The 17,602-nt window shown below is 39.6% G+C and overlaps 3 protein-coding genes across 3 annotated transcripts; 2 read left to right on the plus strand and 1 right to left on the minus strand.

The window, feature by feature from the left end:
- The first annotated feature begins 178 nt into the window (after positions 1-178).
- On the plus strand, positions 179-1,671 carry si:dkey-42p14.3 (EF-hand calcium-binding domain-containing protein 10). The gene is made up of 4 exons (XM_063912871.1): positions 179-297; positions 844-1,008; positions 1,246-1,336; positions 1,446-1,671. Exons 1-4 carry the CDS (start codon positions 195-197, stop codon positions 1,489-1,491), a joined length of 405 nt encoding a protein of 134 aa, XP_063768941.1. The 5' UTR covers positions 179-194; the 3' UTR covers positions 1,492-1,671.
- A 550-nt stretch (positions 1,672-2,221) lies between these two features.
- samm50 (SAMM50 sorting and assembly machinery component) lies at positions 2,222-8,207 on the plus strand. The gene is made up of 15 exons (XM_063903204.1): positions 2,222-2,393; positions 3,383-3,493; positions 3,608-3,709; positions 3,816-3,903; positions 4,062-4,168; positions 4,488-4,618; positions 4,838-4,925; positions 5,543-5,671; positions 5,760-5,831; positions 6,016-6,102; positions 6,241-6,311; positions 6,929-6,996; positions 7,087-7,233; positions 7,315-7,456; positions 8,027-8,207. The coding sequence occupies exons 1-15, from the start codon at positions 2,373-2,375 to the stop codon at positions 8,070-8,072; spliced, it is 1,410 nt and encodes a 469-aa protein (XP_063759274.1). The 5' UTR covers positions 2,222-2,372; the 3' UTR covers positions 8,073-8,207.
- Positions 8,208-8,684: 477 nt separating this feature from the next.
- On the minus strand, positions 8,685-15,059 carry pdia3 (protein disulfide isomerase family A, member 3). Its single transcript, XM_063903191.1, has 13 exons — positions 14,755-15,059; positions 13,805-13,883; positions 13,570-13,687; positions 13,330-13,437; positions 13,102-13,231; positions 12,832-12,948; positions 11,500-11,625; positions 11,092-11,274; positions 10,683-10,791; positions 10,393-10,521; positions 10,120-10,199; positions 9,664-9,721; positions 8,685-9,286 (listed from the first exon to the last, which is right to left on the minus strand). Exons 1-13 carry the CDS (start codon positions 14,886-14,888, stop codon positions 9,158-9,160), a joined length of 1,500 nt encoding a protein of 499 aa, XP_063759261.1. The 5' UTR covers positions 14,889-15,059; the 3' UTR covers positions 8,685-9,157.
- Positions 15,060-17,602: the final 2,543 nt, after the last annotated feature.

Raw genomic sequence — 17,602 nt, forward strand, 5'->3', positions numbered from 1 at the left:
AACATAGAACATTTGTCATATCGTGTAATGTCAAAAACAACAGAAAGTTAGTAAGACTTTAAAACCATTCAAGATTTTTAGTGAATCACAAACTCATTATCAGATTTGAATATGCGTCAAAAAGTGTGCGCGCGACCCTTCAACCATTGGACGTGTGCGTATCCTAGCAACAGAGCAAAACAAAAGTGGGAAAGATGGCGACGCAGAGAGAGGAGGACGCCGCTGAGTATCTAAAAAAACACAGAATCATCGAGCTGTTGGACAACCTGAGCTGCATGCTCTTCTTCCACAGACCTGGTCAGAGCTTATTTCTGTTATAGAACAAATAAAACGGAACATCCTGTTTTTAAAAACGTTTTGGCAAAGCCAGCTAGCTAACTTGATTTAATGCATAGGCTATGCTAGGTTTTTGGTTAAGTTTTAGTTTATTTTACTGTATCTGTGCTGGATGATAATTCAAGGAATAAATATAGGGTTATTACACTGAAACACATAATAACCAATAATCATTATAGAACATTCCCTAAAAGTGATTTGTAAAAGCACACTATTAGAGTTACACTGATGTACTTAGACTTGATGTGGTTAATACAACTGTTAGTGTGGAAATACAGCATTGAATATTTGTATTCTTTTTGAACATATTGTGTACAAATTGTATTTCATTTAATATAGGTTTTGAATTGGTATGTTATTTACTAGATATTGTTTAGCTTTATGTTACTCTAACTGTTAGTCTTTTTTATGTTGCAAACTCTGACTAAAATGTAGCTTTATAAGAAAAAGCATTTTCCTGGCCATAACACAAAAAAATATATCTGTGTTTTAACTTGTTTTCCTCAGAGAAGCCCAGAGAGTTTCTGATCGAGCAGCTGGAGCAGCTGAAGATTTCTCAGAAGACCCAATTGAAAGGACCAAATCTGTTCAACAGCGCCAACCTGGACGCAGTCTTTGGGATCCTGGACCCCGCTGATCAGAAATACATTACTTTTGCCCAATACAAGCAGGGTAAGCACAGGGACGATTCACACACTTTTGATATCAACACATAATGCTCATAAAGTGAAATAATTTTAAGGTAAACCCAGGATATAATACCAATTCAATGCCTTTATGTTAGGTCTTCAATCATACTTTCTTTATAAGACTCAAAAGTATTGTTTTTATTTGAGTAGCCTATTTGTGGGTATCTGTATATACTTTTTTAAATGCAAAATTAAACAAATTGAGTTTTTTCCTCCACAGCTCTGATCACACTGGGCATTGAAGACATTAATGAATGTCCTGAAGGCGTAAATGAAGACAAGATATCCCATGAAACCTTCAGAACTGAAGCGTAAGCGCAGCTTATCAAATATAAACAGCATGCCAATGACTATATTTACCAACATTTAAAAATTCACCATATTATACATTTATTTTTGTGTCTGTTTTTGCTGTTACAGGATGCAAGGCCTACAGAGACGCTCAGCAACATATGAACAACCGTGAACTTATTTGAGATTTTTTTCCCACTCAGCTGATGTGTTATTTGTTCAACAATGTACTGCTGATGTGGATTATGGGTGTTATCATTAGCACTGGGCCTTATGTGGATCTGTGTCTTGCACATTTAGCATATTTTGTATAATTGTTGTTATTAAACTGCTCATATGTACTCTGATTTGAGTTTTCATTTTCAAGTTATACTGTATGTCACTGTGGAATTTCTACTCTGATATTGCAATAATAAAATACATTTTTTCTATTGGTTTCAACTCAAACCATTGATCAGTTTACAAAGTCAAATACAACACAAATATATATTTTGGATGTTGGAAATTATTTTTTTAATTTAAATTGTTCTTTTGCAAAAATATCATCAACAGCTATCATTCATTAATAATCATTTTAATATTATATATGACATGTATGAAGAACTACATTGGATATTATAGTACAAACATAAATGACATAATATATAAAATTCTGAGTATATTTTAAAAAATCCCTTTATATTTTTTATTAATTAATTTATCAATTTATTTACTAACTTAATTAACCATATTTATATATTTTAGTGGCAGCTTAAGCCTTCCATAATAATGTAGTATAACTCAATTAAATACATTTATCACAGTAACATGACTTTTAGAATTGGTCGTAAACATGAACTCCTACATGATGTTGTTATTCTTGACGTTTCGCAGCGTTGACGTGTTGAACGCCGCCCTGCAGAGGGGGCGTGGTCAGGAAGTGACGCGAACCGCCTCCTCCCTTATCGGAGCCTCGTCGCTTTTCTGCTCCGGTTACTTGTAGGTTAAATTACTGAGTCTTTTTTCCACGCAGAATTTCGACCATATTTCCCGGGACAGCGCCCTGCAGAGCTCAGCATGGGCACCGTCCACGCCCGGGTAAGAAACAGTCCGGTACCCGCGGTAGTTAGGACTCTTTGACCTCTCCGTGTGTTCAATTGGAAACATGCAGAGCGGCCACTGTGCTGCAGAAAGGCCCATAATGTTAATTAAAGAAGCTGTAAGTGGGCTTTCAGCTCTGTGGTGAGACACTGAATTAGTTTCCTGCTAGTTAGTTTATAATCTCACAACTAAACTGCTGTGTATTTAGATATAAACCATTGAGAGCAATGACAGATGCTACAGGCTCCTCAATCTGCACACTGTTCATTACATCTTCCTTTCTTATTACTACACCTTACATGATATAGAATGAACAGGGACGTGTTGTGTGGCCTTGCATACACATAGTTTTGTGAAAGAACAACAACATTTACACTGCTTTAAGTCTTTATGTGTTAAAGGGTTTGTTGCATTGATGGAGGAGCCTGGGTTTTCAAGATTTGCATTGTAAACAACTTAGCTGAAGCTGTTGTTTTAGAAAAGGTGTGCATTATATCGACACATTAATCATAAAATAAGGAGTTTGGCATCAATTAATTTAGCTACAAGTAAAAATGCTGCTAAACATATATCAAAGGTTAGGTGATAGAATATGTTTTGTGAGAATTTGCTGCTTTTATCTCTATACTTTTGTTTTGTTTTCCTTAATATCCTTGGGTTTGGTTCTGTTTATTGAACAGTAAACCAGACAATGAAAGATGTTTCTTAAACTGTGTCTTTTGACATTTTATGGAGCAAATGATTGATGTTATAATTGGGGAAATAATCACCAGATTACGTGAAAGTAAAAAGAAAATAATAACAAAACTCCTGGAAGTTCACAGATTAGTTTCAGCAGAGAACACACAGCACTTCATTACTACAGACTGTATAAAAGAATGTAATATTCACTGTTTGTTTCATTATAAATTACCAATAATTGTAGTGTCTTGTTGTAATTCATTAAGCGTACTTGCTTGAACATATTTTTTCCCAATGTGCTGCAGAGCCTGGACCCTCTGCCCATGCGCGGGCCGGAGCTGGGAGTCCAACCTGACGACATCGAGGCTCCTGAGATCGAACACGAGCCAAAGCAAGAAGTCCTCGAAAACAAGAATGTAAGATTCATTATGTTGCAGACGTTAAATGCATCAGAAATGTTTTTTTACTTGCAAAATTGTAATACATAATTAGTTCTTTTGTATTCTAACGCTGTCTCTCTCCTGTTTCAGGTTGTCGTTCAACAAGTCCACATAGATGGGCTCGGAAGAACGAAGGAGGACTTGTTGACGTATGAAATCAAAGAAGTTTTCCGGGCAAAGAACTTGATCGATGTAGGTGCATGTTAACACAGATGAACTAACCAGTGCTTTGTCAATGTATTCCTGTCGGTACAGTTTTGTGAAAAGCTTCAAAATTGTATTACATTTTGTCGTGCAGGTGATGCGAAAGTCCCATGAAGCCCGACAGAAGCTGCTGCGCCTCGGTATCTTCAGAAAAGTTGAAGTTGTTATCGACACATCGAGAGGTACAGCCAGTCACTGCAAAGCCTCATGATTAAAAACATGATGGTAAAATAAATGCATATTCTCTGGAACTGTCTGTTAAATACATCATCGCAAGACAAATAGTTTAAAACCAAACGTAAAAGAATTCAGATTTTCTGTGTTTTTCTCTTTTCTTCAGGTGAAGGCGCTCTTCCTAACGGCCTCGATGTGACGTTTGAAGTCACCGAGCTGAGACGGATGACCGGCAGCTACAACACCATGGTCGGGAACAATGAAGGAAGCATGGTGAGCACCAAGATAAATGTGCCTTTTTAAAATGTGTTTCTTTTGCACTATATCTTCATGGTGAATGTTTTTTCTACAGGTAAAAATAAATGTGCACATTTACATATTTGGATGTAGTAAACTGGATCACCACTGTCTTCTGTAAAGATGCTTTTGGATATGAATTTAAGTTTGCTGTCATATCGCAATGAGATTTCACCGTGACTCAATATTTGAGGCCTTCTGTGTTCAAATGTCTTTTGCGTGTAATCTTTAGTAAGTTTGGATGCTTCTGAATACACAGTTGAAACCGTTATCGTCAAACCTGCTCTGTTTTCAGGTTCTTGGCCTGAAGTTACCCAACGTTTTAGGTCGAGCAGAGAAAATGACCTTCCAGTTTTCCTACGGCACCAAAGAGACGTCCTACGGTCTGTCCTTCTTCAAACCCCAACCTGGAAACTTTGAACGCAAGTAAGATATGAACACCTTCATGAAGTACACAGTGCTATGTCTAATCAGCTTAATACGTGGTGTCTATATTTGGCAGATATTTTGTTATATATTTTCACCGGGATACACTGAAAATAAAAATTTGAAACAGTTTCACATACAAGCAGACAAGAGAGCTAAAAAAACCTAAGGAATCCTAGCCTGGTGTTCATATTCTTCTTCTTCTCGCTTCTCTTCCAGCATCACGCTCAACATGTACAAAGTAACGGGTCAGTTTCCCTGGAGTTCACTGAGGGAGACGGATCGAGGCATCTCTGGAGAACTGAGCGTAAACACTTGCTTTTATTCAAGTTATTGTTGCAATGAATTATGAATTATTGTGACAAACTGAGCTTAAAAGATTCATAGTTGACGCTTTTCTGATTTCCGTTTTTTGTTTCTTCTTAAAAACATGAGTCTGGAGGTTTGGACCTTTGAACTTTTACTTTTTTTTTTATTTAACCAGTAGAGTCCCTTTGATAATCGCTTTTCTGGCACCATGACAAGACAGGCAGGCAGCAACATGAACAAATAGTAACAGACAGAAAACACTCAAAGAGATGAAGAGGAAAGGGAACTCTCATATCCAGTCAAACTTTTAAAAGACATTGACATTTTGGTTCTTATTCTTTCATTCAACAAAATCAATAATGGTGCATACCAAGAGTGCAGAATACACACATGCTTTTTCCTATTTGTGCACGGCTTTTAGGACGGAAATCATTAAGAATGCCTGAGATTTCAAGGATGGAAAATGAAAGAGGTCTACCCACAGAAGCCTTTCACAGAGCCATAATGTTTTAAGGACACAACAGATGCTGAGTTAGGAACAATATATGATGTTTGTAACGGCATGTTATCTGTACAAAATAAACGTACCTCTTATTACCAATTCACCTCCCACAGTTCCCCTTGTGGAAGACCAGCCAGACCCTGAAGTGGGAGGGTGTGTGGAGGGAGCTCGGCTGTCTCGCTCGCACCGCCTCCTTCGCCGTCCGGGAGGAGAGCGGCCACTCCCTCAAGTCCTCTCTCTCGGTATTTCTCTCTCGTTTAACTCTAAAGATTTCACTGTGGGCATGGAAAACAGTGGGTAATAAACCAGGGTTATCCTTGGGTTTTTCAGCACTCTATGGTCATCGACACCAGAAACTCCTCCATCCTTCCCAGGAAAGGTGGCCTGTTGAAGATCCATCAGGTTAGTGGTTTCATTCTTAACCAAAGCTTTTCATGTGTATTTATCACATATTCATTTGTCGGGTGTTTCTGTCCATGCCAATCTTTTGAACTTGATATCTCAGGCCTGGAACCTGAAGGGAATTGACTGGGCAGTAATTCTAGTTTTAAATGAAAATGTGTTGACGTTTCTGTTTGATGTGCAGGAACTTGCTGGTTACACCGGAGGAGACGCCAGTTTCCTGAAGGAGGACTTTGAGATCCAGCTCAACAAAACCCTCTTCTGGGACTCGGTGAGATTCACATTGTATTTTATAAGTACAAAAATTGCTTATTTAAAGGCACTTTATGATCCTAGTAAATGATTCCAGGAACATATTCATCTTTTGTTGGCAGAATTATGTACTTTATGAAACCGTTTTCTCCTCCAGGTCCTTTCTACATCATTGTGGGGGGGTCTGCTGCTACCCATAGGGGACAAACCAACAAGCATAGCAGACAGGTACGGAAACAAATGCACCACAATATTATGTACCATTACGATTATCCGTGAGACCAGAGTGTTTGAAGTCCCTACACTCAAAACAACATAAGCCAGTGTCCCCCCCCCCACCCCTATATTTGCATTACATTCTAGCAAATTTGCAGCAAAAGCCTTGACAAAATTAAGTTTGTGTTTGCAAAATGCTCATCAACAATTAGACATCTATCACTAGACTACTTTGATATTGAAGAAAACCTAAATATGCGATGATTTAATGGCAGGTTTTTATAGTTTTAGGGAGGGGCTTTTTCATGATTTTTAAGTAGCGTTATGACAAAGATAACAAAAATGTGTATAAAACATTAAATATAAGCCAGACTCAAAAGATTTGGTTTGAAAATATAAACATCACCTGACCTGTGCCACAATTTAAGCAATTTCTAGGCAAACAAAATTTGATTTAAAAATGTAATTATTTCTGAATTTCCGTCTTCATGTGATCAAGTCCATGTGGCTTTATTGGAATGGGACTGTTGCAAAAGCATTAAAAGACAAAAGTACATAATAATCTGAATATGACCGCATTAAAAAGTCGTAACTGTAGTACATACCTTGTGTTTTTGTGGACCCTCTAGGTTCTACCTGGGCGGCCCCACCAGCATCAGAGGCTTCAGCATGTACAGCCTGGGCCCGCAGAGTGAAGGTGAGACCTCCTCTCTGAGTTTGTGGTGAACAGACGGTGAAGTGTGGTCGTTATTTAAATGTCTTTTTGCGTGGATTACTGATGTGGCAGGAGACTACCTGGGAGGAGAGGGCTACTGGGCGGGGGGAGTCCACCTCTACACCCCTCTGCCCTTCAGACCGGGCAAGGGGGGCTTCGGGGATCTCTTCAGGACACACTTCTTCCTCAACGCCGGAAACCTTTGTAACCTCAACTATGGTGAGAAGATAATGAAACTGTTGGATAAAACATCAGAGTGCTTCTTCCAGCGCTGGTTACACGTTCTGTCCTTTCACTCAGGCGAGGGGCCAAAAGCGCATCTGAAGAAACTCGCAGAATGCATCCGCTGGTCGTATGGAATCGGCCTCGTGCTGCGTTTGGGGAACATTGCCCGGCTGGAGCTGAACTACTGCATTCCCATGGGAGTCCAGAGCGGAGACAGGTAGGATCTGCAACAATCAAACTATAACAGTCTCTCTGCATGCAGTGAGCCTCACACATCTGTTTACATGTCTTAGCATTGGAGGAAATATTGTTTAATGTCAAAGCCTTTTCTGCATTATGAAGATGCACCTGAAGTGGGTTTGTTTAAGCTCCATAGTCGATCTATTACCATTATTATTGGTATTATTAAAATGATTGCTAATTAGCAGTCCTGCCATAGCCACAGAGACCGGGATTTTTTCTCAGATATGTTAATTCATCTTTAGAATATTTCCTCAGCTGTATCTTGACACCAGTAAGTGAAACTTCTCTTGACTGTTTTTGTCAATGGTGGCTTTGAAGATAGTATAATTTCACTTTCAGTTCCTTGTAGAAAAGCTATGTCGTTCACAAGATAAGGCAGCAAAATATTGCATTTAAACAGAATAAACTAGGGAGGTGGGGTTTCTCTCCTGCCTGCCTCTCCAAACACTGACTGTACACAAGTACCTCACACAACCCTATTTCAAATACTCCAATATTCAGATTCTTGATATTCGTTCAAAGTGATTTCCTCCGTTCCCTGCAGGATATGTGACGGCTTCCAGTTCGGAGCAGGAATCCGGTTCCTGTGAATCCACGCAACTTGGATGTAGAACTTTGTTTTGTTTCCACATTATTTAATGGCAGAAACAGGAAATTGGAACAGGAAACTGCTTGTACAGATTTATTGTTACGACTAATGAGTTCAATAAAAGTGTTTGCACTGACTTTTTGGTAATTTCTCAGAGGTCAAGAACAGTTCTCGTCTCAACACACAAGGTGAATATATCTGAGTTATGTCTGCAAATTGTTTTACAGTTTTGAGTAAATGCTAAATTAATTGATACGGTTAGAAAAACCCCCAATATGTCCAGCGTCTTCAATATGAACATTTATCACATTTGTTTTATATAACACAAATTGAATATCTTAAGGGTTTGTTCTGTTCATTAAACAGAACAAAGTATTTAAAGACCTTGGACTCTGGAAGCTTTAGGACATTTTATACCATTCTGATATTATTTAAAGAAATGATAAGAGAAAGAAAATGTTGACAGAAAATTGAATTTACAGCCCTGTATGTTCATCAACTGTTATAGGCTATGACTTTAAACAATATTGGGAATTAACAGAAAGGTTTTAACCGAGCGTTACAAGTTCAATTGAAGGCATATTCAGTGCAGGTCATGAATGAGATCATAGGGTAGGTTTTGGTTTTGTGGGCCTTTTTATTTCACAATCCTTCCAAATGTACAAAAACAAAGACGTGTTACAAAAAGAAAAACAAAAAAGGATTTCACCATTACCATTATCCCCGTGACGACGACAACAAAAAAACCAGAGCGACAGATGACTGGCGTCAAACCAAAGTGCATCAGCCTGAGGTGTAGAAGACCCCAAGGGAAATAAAAATCTCAATTTTCGAAAAGCTGTCCCCTCTTCCCTAAGAATTTGTTTTGTTTTAAACATCGGGCAGGCCCTGGCCACCTCCTCCTTCCACAGTTATCCCAGAACAGCGGAGGACCTAAAGAGACGGCCGCGTCTGTTTCGACTTGGCCTCAGAGCATTCGGAAATTCACTAAGAGAGTGGAATATAATTTAGTCCTTTGTTTGCATGGATTTCTCCAATCCTCCTCCTCCTGTTGTGGCGGGGAAGCAGAGTTCCTGATGGGAGCTTTTATAGCTCTATCTTGTCATCGTCGTCGTCGTTCTTCTTTTTCTTCTTCTTGCTCTCCTCCGCCACCACCAGGGTGTTGGTGGCCTCCCTCTTCAGGTAAGAGACGAAGTCGCTCACCTCGCGGCCTCCCTGCAACACGAGCGGAGAGACGGGACAATTAGCAGAGTGGAAACACAAACGTAAGGGTCATTTAGTCAATGTTTTGGGTCACATTCACCTAATTATTTGACATTACATTGGGTTTTAATATACAAGGTAACTTTGGTCCCCCTCTGCTGTCCCTTTAACGTGCTGCGACGACGCAGGATATAACGTGCATGCCCATATATGGCAGGACAAAGCTTTTGACCCCATGCTTTTTGTTTTAGCTCTTTTTTATTCTTTTTAAAGTAGAGTGTATGCTGACTGACCGTATTGCAAACGTAACAACGACCTCTGCACGTTTGGTCATGTTCGGACGGTGGCCTTTTTCTTTAGTTTTGGTTATATGGTTCACGGATTCTTACCTCGTATTTCTTTGGGCTCATCTTACGTCCAGCTGGAGAAAAGTACAATGTGGGGAATCTGGAGGTAGAGGAGGGAATCATATCATTAATACATCAAACTGTACCTTTAGAAACTTTGTTCTTTAGACCTTTTAATGTAAAATCTGTAACCAAGTCATAAGAAATGACACCTTCTCCAAGGTTCCCAAATCCACTAAACATAAATTGATGTTAAAGCTCGTCAGAAAAGGTTTTTGAGGAGATTTTTTAAAAACTAAACACAAACCATATATATGCATCACACTCTGACCTCCATATGAAAGAGTGGAAACGTGTACTTGTGAGCGCTCTCTTTGAGGAACCATGTGATGCTTTTGTTTTCTACTTTCCTATTCCTGTATTTCCCTCGTTAAGGGTAACTTATCAGCCAACGTCTAAACCGATGGATGTTTCACTTCCTGACTAACCAACACTTACCCGCTGACTTCATAAGGAGATGGCACATCGTTTGCTGTGGCGTCCATCTTGGCGATGACAACGTTGGGATCATTGGCGAGCTTTAAGAGGAGAGGAGAGAAACTGTGAGCACGCTTGTTCAAAACATCTACATCTATAGAGAATGAGCAACCATTCAAGCCAAAAACAACCTCTTTTGAATACAGATGTTTAATCAGTAAGTGACCAAACTATTCAAGTTCTTGATAGTTAAAATGTGCTGTTTTTATTCAGAGTACTATTTCAGGTCCTCACCTTCTCTCCCAGCTCGTTGAATTTGGGCTCCAGGCTCTTGCAGTGTCCGCACCACGGAGCGTAAAACTCGATCAGCACGTCTTTGCTGTCGTCGTTGACGATGGAGTCGAAGTTCTCTGCCACCAGAACCTGAAGAGAAATTATCACAGGGTTAATCATTTTGGATTTCATTTATAAAACACTATGTATGGGTGAAGTATTGGGTAATGTGGCAAATGGTTGAAAGGTTCAGAAAGATCTGGTCTAAATCATTCAAATACACACAGACTCTTTCTGGATGTTTGACTCACCTTGACAGGTCCGTCGTTGCTCTCTGGGATGGGCTCTGATTTGAGGTAACGCTTCAATGTGCCGTCAAAGTAAGACTGCAGGAAACGCTCCAGAGCTTTTCCATCACGACTGTCAGGAGAACCAAAACACAACTTGTTTAAGTAGGGGAGAGACATCCAAGAAGAATCCACACTTCTACCATTAACAACAGTTTTCCTCTAAAACTTTGATCAAATCTGAGTGATTGTACGTTGCTCCTTTTTTCAGTCTAGATAACGCACAAACATAATTACATTCTTAAAACATCTGGCCAAAGGGAGGGTGTGTGTGTGATTAAATTACTCATAATGCGTGTGCTTTCTGTGGTTGTTTCTGGTGGTAGAAATACACTTGTGCCGAACAAGATATCTAACATTTGACGTGACTTACGAGAACTCCTCAGCCATGACGAATTTGTCTCCCTTGCTGGTGCGAATAGCCACCACGGGGATTTCTCCTGAGTTTCCATCCATGCCGAACTCAGAGATATCGTGGTTGAAGGCGCTCTTGCTGGCCACTGCAAAGTTCAGCTTCTTGCCCTGATCCAGGAACCCCTTGGCTACCTTCATCACCCTGAAAAGTGGTAAAAAAGTGGCCTGTTTAAAAAGTGATGCTTTTGAAACATCTCAAGGAAATGGCATCTCAAGTGACAGCAACGGGTTCTCAAGCAGGAAGAGAAAGTAAAAACCAAGTGTTTCTTTCATTTAAATATAGTTAAACTCCATTCTTGGGTTTAAAAAAAGGACGGAGAAGCTGGGATTTGAGCTCCAGTGCTGGGGTGAGTTTAGAAACATGTACCTGTTCCTCCAGTAGTTGGAGCCCTTGGGATTCTTTTCGTAATCAACCTCATAATAAGCCACCAGCAGGTCTTTCCCTCTCAGCTGGTCTTTGTTGTCGTCTGTCATGTGGGGGCAGATTCCAAAGCTGAGTTGAAAAAGAGAGAATAACATCGATATCAGTTTACAACAGGAATGTAAAATAACAAGTGGTGCTTTAGGACAACCACAGCACACACAGATGATTTACAGCAGTGTGACAAGTGCAATCATCCGTAGAGATTCAGTCTGATTATACTGTAAACATCTTTTAGGAAGTCTAGTTGAAATGCTGCAATCACACTGATGTGCTGCATATTTTAACATCATGCAGACAGTGTTTAGACAAGAGGCGAGGCAGGAGCAAAGTGAAAGTAAAAGAAAGTAAATAGGATTACACCTCGCCCCATGTGAGAAAAAAAAAATACAGGAAGCTGCAAATGACTTAAACCACATGTAGATAACATCTGTTTTATAGAAATGTTTGCTTGAAATTCTAAATAAAAAAAGGCAAAATGATCATTATATATCCTGTAAATTGAAAAAAGAAAAGCTATGAAAGAGGCACTTATCGCACATAATGGGCAACAAATAAACCACTGCAAGGTGGATTGCCTCTGTGCCCTCAACTTTACAAAGCACAGAAGTGGAAACTCTCTAGCACCACTTCGCTTTAGTGCAGTCTAATGGGCCCTGAATGCAGATGTAGCAGGACAGAAATAACAATGGAAAAAGCATGCTGTGTGTCACTCCTAAGAGTACTTACTAAAGAACGTGAAGATGACTTCAACTTAAATAACCAGACTTGTGAAGATAAAGAGGTCAACTAAATGTCCCCACATATCTCTAAGTGTAATACTTTTTCGGTGAAGATATTGACCTACTCCTTCAATAGCATTAAAACCAACAGAGGCATCACTCTGGCTCGATATCGTCTCTGTAGAAAATGATGCAGCCGGGATGATTGACAAAGACTGTCATTTCTCTACTCTGAAAGAACCACTTTTATTTTCGATTGAACATCCATCATGTCATTAAACCACACACTAAAGTATGAAACAGTAACAGCCTGAATGCAGGTATTCCCTAGACATGAGTGAGCGCTGACTGTGTTTGCAGAGTGGATGCCTCACTTACCACACAAGGTACTTTTGGAACCGGGCCATGAATGTAAAATATGTGCCGTTGCTGTGCAAGATAACTGCTGGTTTCACCACTGCTAACAAGACCATCTATTTTAAGTGTGCTTTGCAAAAGAAAAGGAGTAATCTCGTATTCAGATTTCCGATGATGGGTGGAGATAACTTTAACTCACATGTTGTCCTGGATGAACTTCTTGATTTGGTTGCTTGTGTACACGTCCCCTGTGTATTTGACGGTGCTGTCCTCAAACTTGTTGTTGAGTCTTGGTGGGCGGAAAAGGATGACTCCCCTGTAAACACAAAAGGAAATGTCACTGTATTCTTCCTGCAACAACAGCAGCTCCACTGGTGATAGGGGGAACAAGTTGTCCAGCAAATATATGCTCCTAATAACTTTAAGCAAGAATGATGAATAGATTAAAAAGGCAAGAGGAGCTACTTACTCTCCGTCAACACCGTTGCTCTGGAGGAGAGCCTCAGAGTTGGTGTGGGCGAAGCGGTAGTTGTCCCTCAAGGCGTTGGCTGCCTTGGCGAACTCTGCCTGAGCTGTGCTCTTTTCATCAGCAAAGAACCCTGGGAAAGAGAAGATGAATCATGTTCAGATCGGGTTGCAATAAGCATGTCGTGTCCAAAATTCCCCAACAGTGCCTGAAATTTGAAAAGTAACTCACCAACAACACTTGCGTCTGAGTCTGAGGTGTATTTGGCCAAGTCTGCCTCTGTCTTGAGCTCCACAGAAGCTGGTCCAGCCTGCTTCTTCAGGAAACTGACAATCCCATCTACAGAGAGTCAGAGGAAAGCAGAGGGACAGCAGAGAAAAGATGGGAGGGAAGCAGAAAAATGTAAATAACCTTAAGTTGACAGATTTAAAAGGAGTATTTGTGCAAGTGGGAGAGGCTTGAGGCAAATACCTGCAGTCCTGGGACCATCATAGGGACCCGTTTCCTCTCCATCCCTGAAGATCTTCAGGGTCGGGTACCCACTGACACCATATTTGCTGCATGTGTTGCTGTTGGTTGTGCAGTCAACCTGACAGGAAAGGAAACAAATAATTCACTTTCTGAAAAGTCTTGAGAGAGTTTCAGTACAGAGTGTAGAAAGTCTCATTAAAACAGACAGAGGTAATTAAACTGCATTATGCAATACCTTGACCAGAGCGACGTTGCCTTTCAGACGTGTGGCGGCTGCCTCATACTCAGGTGCCAGTCGTTTACAGTGGCCACACCTAAAGGACAGAGGATATTGATCAGCAAACAAGGGGATTACTTAGACTTAAGCCGTATTCAAGTTTCATCTATGTGGAAATCCTGAGGGAGATCAAGTGATTTCAGTGTGGAATTTGACACCATTGAGTTAAATAGGGTTTGTAAAATAAATCAAAAAGTGTGTCGAGTACAAATAAGTGGAATGAGCTTCACAAGATGGTAGAACATGTAACTTCACCAGTCAGAAGCCTTTGTTTTCATCAGAATTGCTTATTGTGCTTATTCCAAAAACTAGACATAGACCAGTAAGAAATCAGCACATATTCACAATCTTTAAACTAGAACGTAGAAGAAAGTGTATTTTGACATTAAAAAAAGCCTCAGCGTTTATTTAAGTGTTACATTTCAACGTTTTATCAAATATTCTAAACTTTTTGTTCAAGTTTGGCACAGTGTACCACGTCACAGTTGCCATGGACCAATCAAAGAAGGACACCAAAACTTCCCTGACCAATCAGAACGTTACAACAGGGAAAGGACACACCCCTAACTTCCTGGTAGCATAATTAGCTCTCAGTTTCTATTGAAAATGCTTCACATCGGCTGAAAACTGCAAACCATTACAAACGAAGCTTCATGTATAACAGTTTACTGTTTTAATGCACTATCAAATAATAGCTGTCTGTCAAGCATGCGTGCACAAAACCTGTGAATGAACAGCTAGGATGTACACCTTTCCGCTTCTAGCTAACATGCTAATGTTTGGTCACTAGCCAATAAAAGGAAGACAATTTGACGCTGACTCTGATAATCTGACACATAGTAGCTCAGATGCTCTCTACAAAGCATGAAGATACATCGTATTTTATGCAATCTATAATAAATACTCACCAAGGTGCAAAAAACTCCACAAGAGCCAGATCATGGAGTCCAATTTTGCTTTCGAAATCATCATCCGTGTAGTCAAGAACGTCGCTGGCCGCGATGAAGCCGGTGAGAGCGGCCAAAACCAGCACCTTCAACATGTTTAACGGGCTTACTTAGTTTGTTTAACAAAATAAAAAGATGCAAATTGTTTCTGTTGGCAGCCCTCCTCTTCCTCTTCAGCTCTTCTGCGGCTGAAATCTCCTCGGACAGGGCCAAATGAAGCAGACTGGAGGCTGATGTTAGAGAAAGAGAGAGAGAGATGTGCAGGCAGACAGCGGGACCTCTCCTAACCACAGTGTGGCAGCCTCCCATTGGCCCGCCCGACCTGTCACTCTGCCTACATCAGCCAATGGGGAACAGCCAGATGAGATATCGTCGTCTCAGGACAAATCAGACCTCGACAAAAATCAAACCTCCTTTATCAAACAAATAAGGGGTTATAGTAGTTGACTGCTTGATATCGTGGCTTTTTAATACGGTACAAATAACTGTAGATGTGTCATTATTTACTCTAAATCTTAATAATTGCTCATTTTGTGATAAACTCATTTATTTCGCAATTTATTCTAGGAAAGGATATGTGCTGGTGTCTTTGGAAATATTTGCATGACTTAATTGAACCATTTCTATGAATTAAATAAAGAGAAGCCGTGGTATCATTTATCACTTAAAAAGCAATTAAATTGAAAGAAATAATCTCAAAATGTAAGTTTTTTTTTTAGCTTTTTCCCCCAAAAGTTGTTCTTCACCAAAATAGTAGCCAATTATGTTTCCATTGGGCAATTAATGAGCGTATGGTTGCAGTTCTAGTCACTACCACTAGTTCTTCTTACTAGTTCTCCCAGAGCCTTCATCAATACCATTATTATTTAACTGTATATCGTGCTCACACTTTTCATTTCAGTGCATACAGTTGTGATTGATAAGAATTACTACTACATTATTCTGTTGCTGCTTAAACCACTGAATTTCCCCACAGGGATTAATAAAGGTACATCTTATCTTATTTGATCTTATCTTATCTTACGAATACACACTGGAGGAAAAGAGGTGGTTTGTGCTGAAACCTGAGAAAACAAGGTGGAAACCCAGTGCAGTGAATGAGGACAGGGGGGAGACTGCAGCACGTTTTTGCTCCGGGGTCCACTAACAGGTTGAGCCAGCTGTGATTAGACACCTGTGTGCTGTAGGGGACCAGCTCTTCAAGTTATAACATCTAAAACCTGTGCAATAAATGACATGTTAAATATATTGCTTGAAATTCTATCTATCATTAACACTCTTTTATATTTTGGAGATCTTCTTTCAGCTAGACTGGCAGCACTGCTGGTGACGTCATACGTTTTAATGTAAAAAAGGTGTTTTACCATAAAGTGCAACATTGCCTCTGACGTCAGAGGACAGGTACAGCAAGCTGATGATCACCACATCGATCTGCAGGTCTCTACTGTCTGTGTGCCACGTATATATCTCTTGTGGAAATCCCTAAGCCCAAAGGATTTCGTGTGCTGGAGCCATTAGTGATATGACAAACGTTCCTTAAAAACTATTGCCCTTACTCAAAGTGTGTGCTCTGTTGGTTCTTTATTCATCCACTTTGTTTTTCTTCCCTGTTCCTGTTTTGAATCTGCAACCTAATTCTTAGCAAAGTAGGCTACAACTATAAATCCAAGGATCCTCCAACAATGTAAAATACAGTTTACTTTACTTCTACTTCACATACAAAGGAAGAAATAAGGATAAACGCGTCGAATCATGATTCATTTGATTTTAGCTTTTAATTATAGCCCTATTTTGCTCCTTATGTGCCACCTAGTTCCTCTTACTGTGTTTACTGTATATCTGGACCATTATACACCAAAGAAAATTCCTTTTCTGTGTGAACTGGCAATAGACGTGATTCAGACTCTGGATTTTCAAGTGTCCGTTGATTTTATGTAGTTGATCAATTTTACAATTATTTTGTACATTTTGCTCAATGTAAGTACAAAAAACATAAAGGTGAATTCAGTTTTATACATCATTACTATTTTTGTTTTGTTTAGATCCTGCTAACATTGTGCATTTCTTTATCAACAGCTGTGTTTTTTTCAGAATTCAACTCAAAATGAACTGATACAAGGGAGAAGTAGAGGTGGTGTTTGTCGAAACAACTCTAGTTAGTTGTCTGACTGTGAATAACTTATTCATCTCAGTCTCAACGTGATTCCATAAAAGTTCAAATTTACTCAGCTAAATTGATATTTGACTGACTAGCAGATTTCCTTTGTTCTCTTATTCCTTGTTGATAACGAAATCATGGCAACATCATGCTTCATATTCATTAACACACACACATACTCTTCATTTCTTATAAAGCTGCAGTTAACCTATAATGCCAGCAGAGGAAGCTCTCTGACAGCACAGTTGTACCCAATACTCCACAATACGTTCAAAGACAGGTTTGTTATCTAAATAGAAATCTTTTCCATCACTGTTATATGAATGCACTCTCATTATACACACATTAGTAGTCATAGAGCCCTTTAGCTTTAATTTACAGGTCTTTCAGACTTTAGAATTCCCATCTTATATTTTCTTTTCTCAATTATTGAACTGAAAACATATTACAACATGAACAAAAGACACACAATTCCCTCAACCACCACAACCAACACATCGCTGGTCTAAAGCTTTATCGTTTGGAAAAAGAGCCTGTGCAATTCCTAGAAATAGTCACTTGATATGCCCCCTATGAACCCTAACCTATAAATACACACTTTCTAATAGCTCATTTCTACTGTAAAGCATGGAGTGGGCTACCACGGCAATG

This window comes from Eleginops maclovinus, chromosome 2, assembly GCF_036324505.1.
Source record: "Eleginops maclovinus isolate JMC-PN-2008 ecotype Puerto Natales chromosome 2, JC_Emac_rtc_rv5, whole genome shotgun sequence".
Classification (NCBI taxonomy): Eukaryota; Metazoa; Chordata; class Actinopteri; order Perciformes; family Eleginopidae; genus Eleginops; species Eleginops maclovinus.

Coding starts and splice junctions, on each gene's coding strand:
- si:dkey-42p14.3 (XM_063912871.1), top strand. CDS start 195: ATGGCGACGCAGAGAGAGGAGGACGCCGCTGAGTATCTAAAAAAACAC. Junction 298..843: donor GCTCTTCTTCCACAGACCTG/GTCAGAGCTTAT, acceptor TGTTTTCCTCAG/AGAAGCCCAGAGAGTTTCTG. Junction 1,337..1,445: donor GAAACCTTCAGAACTGAAGC/GTAAGCGCAGCT, acceptor TTGCTGTTACAG/GATGCAAGGCCTACAGAGAC.
- samm50 (XM_063903204.1), top strand. CDS start 2,373: ATGGGCACCGTCCACGCCCGG. Junction 4,926..5,542: donor GCATCTCTGGAGAACTGAGC/GTAAACACTTGC, acceptor CACCTCCCACAG/TTCCCCTTGTGGAAGACCAG. Junction 6,312..6,928: donor CCAACAAGCATAGCAGACAG/GTACGGAAACAA, acceptor TGGACCCTCTAG/GTTCTACCTGGGCGGCCCCA.
- pdia3 (XM_063903191.1), bottom strand. CDS start 14,888: ATGTTGAAGGTGCTGGTTTTGGCCGCTCTCACCGGCTTCATCGCGGCC. Junction 13,232..13,329: donor CTCAGACGCAAGTGTTGTTG/GTGAGTTACTTT, acceptor TCTCTTTCCCAG/GGTTCTTTGCTGATGAAAAG. Junction 10,200..10,392: donor TCAACGAGCTGGGAGAGAAG/GTGAGGACCTGA, acceptor CTCCTCTTAAAG/CTCGCCAATGATCCCAACGT.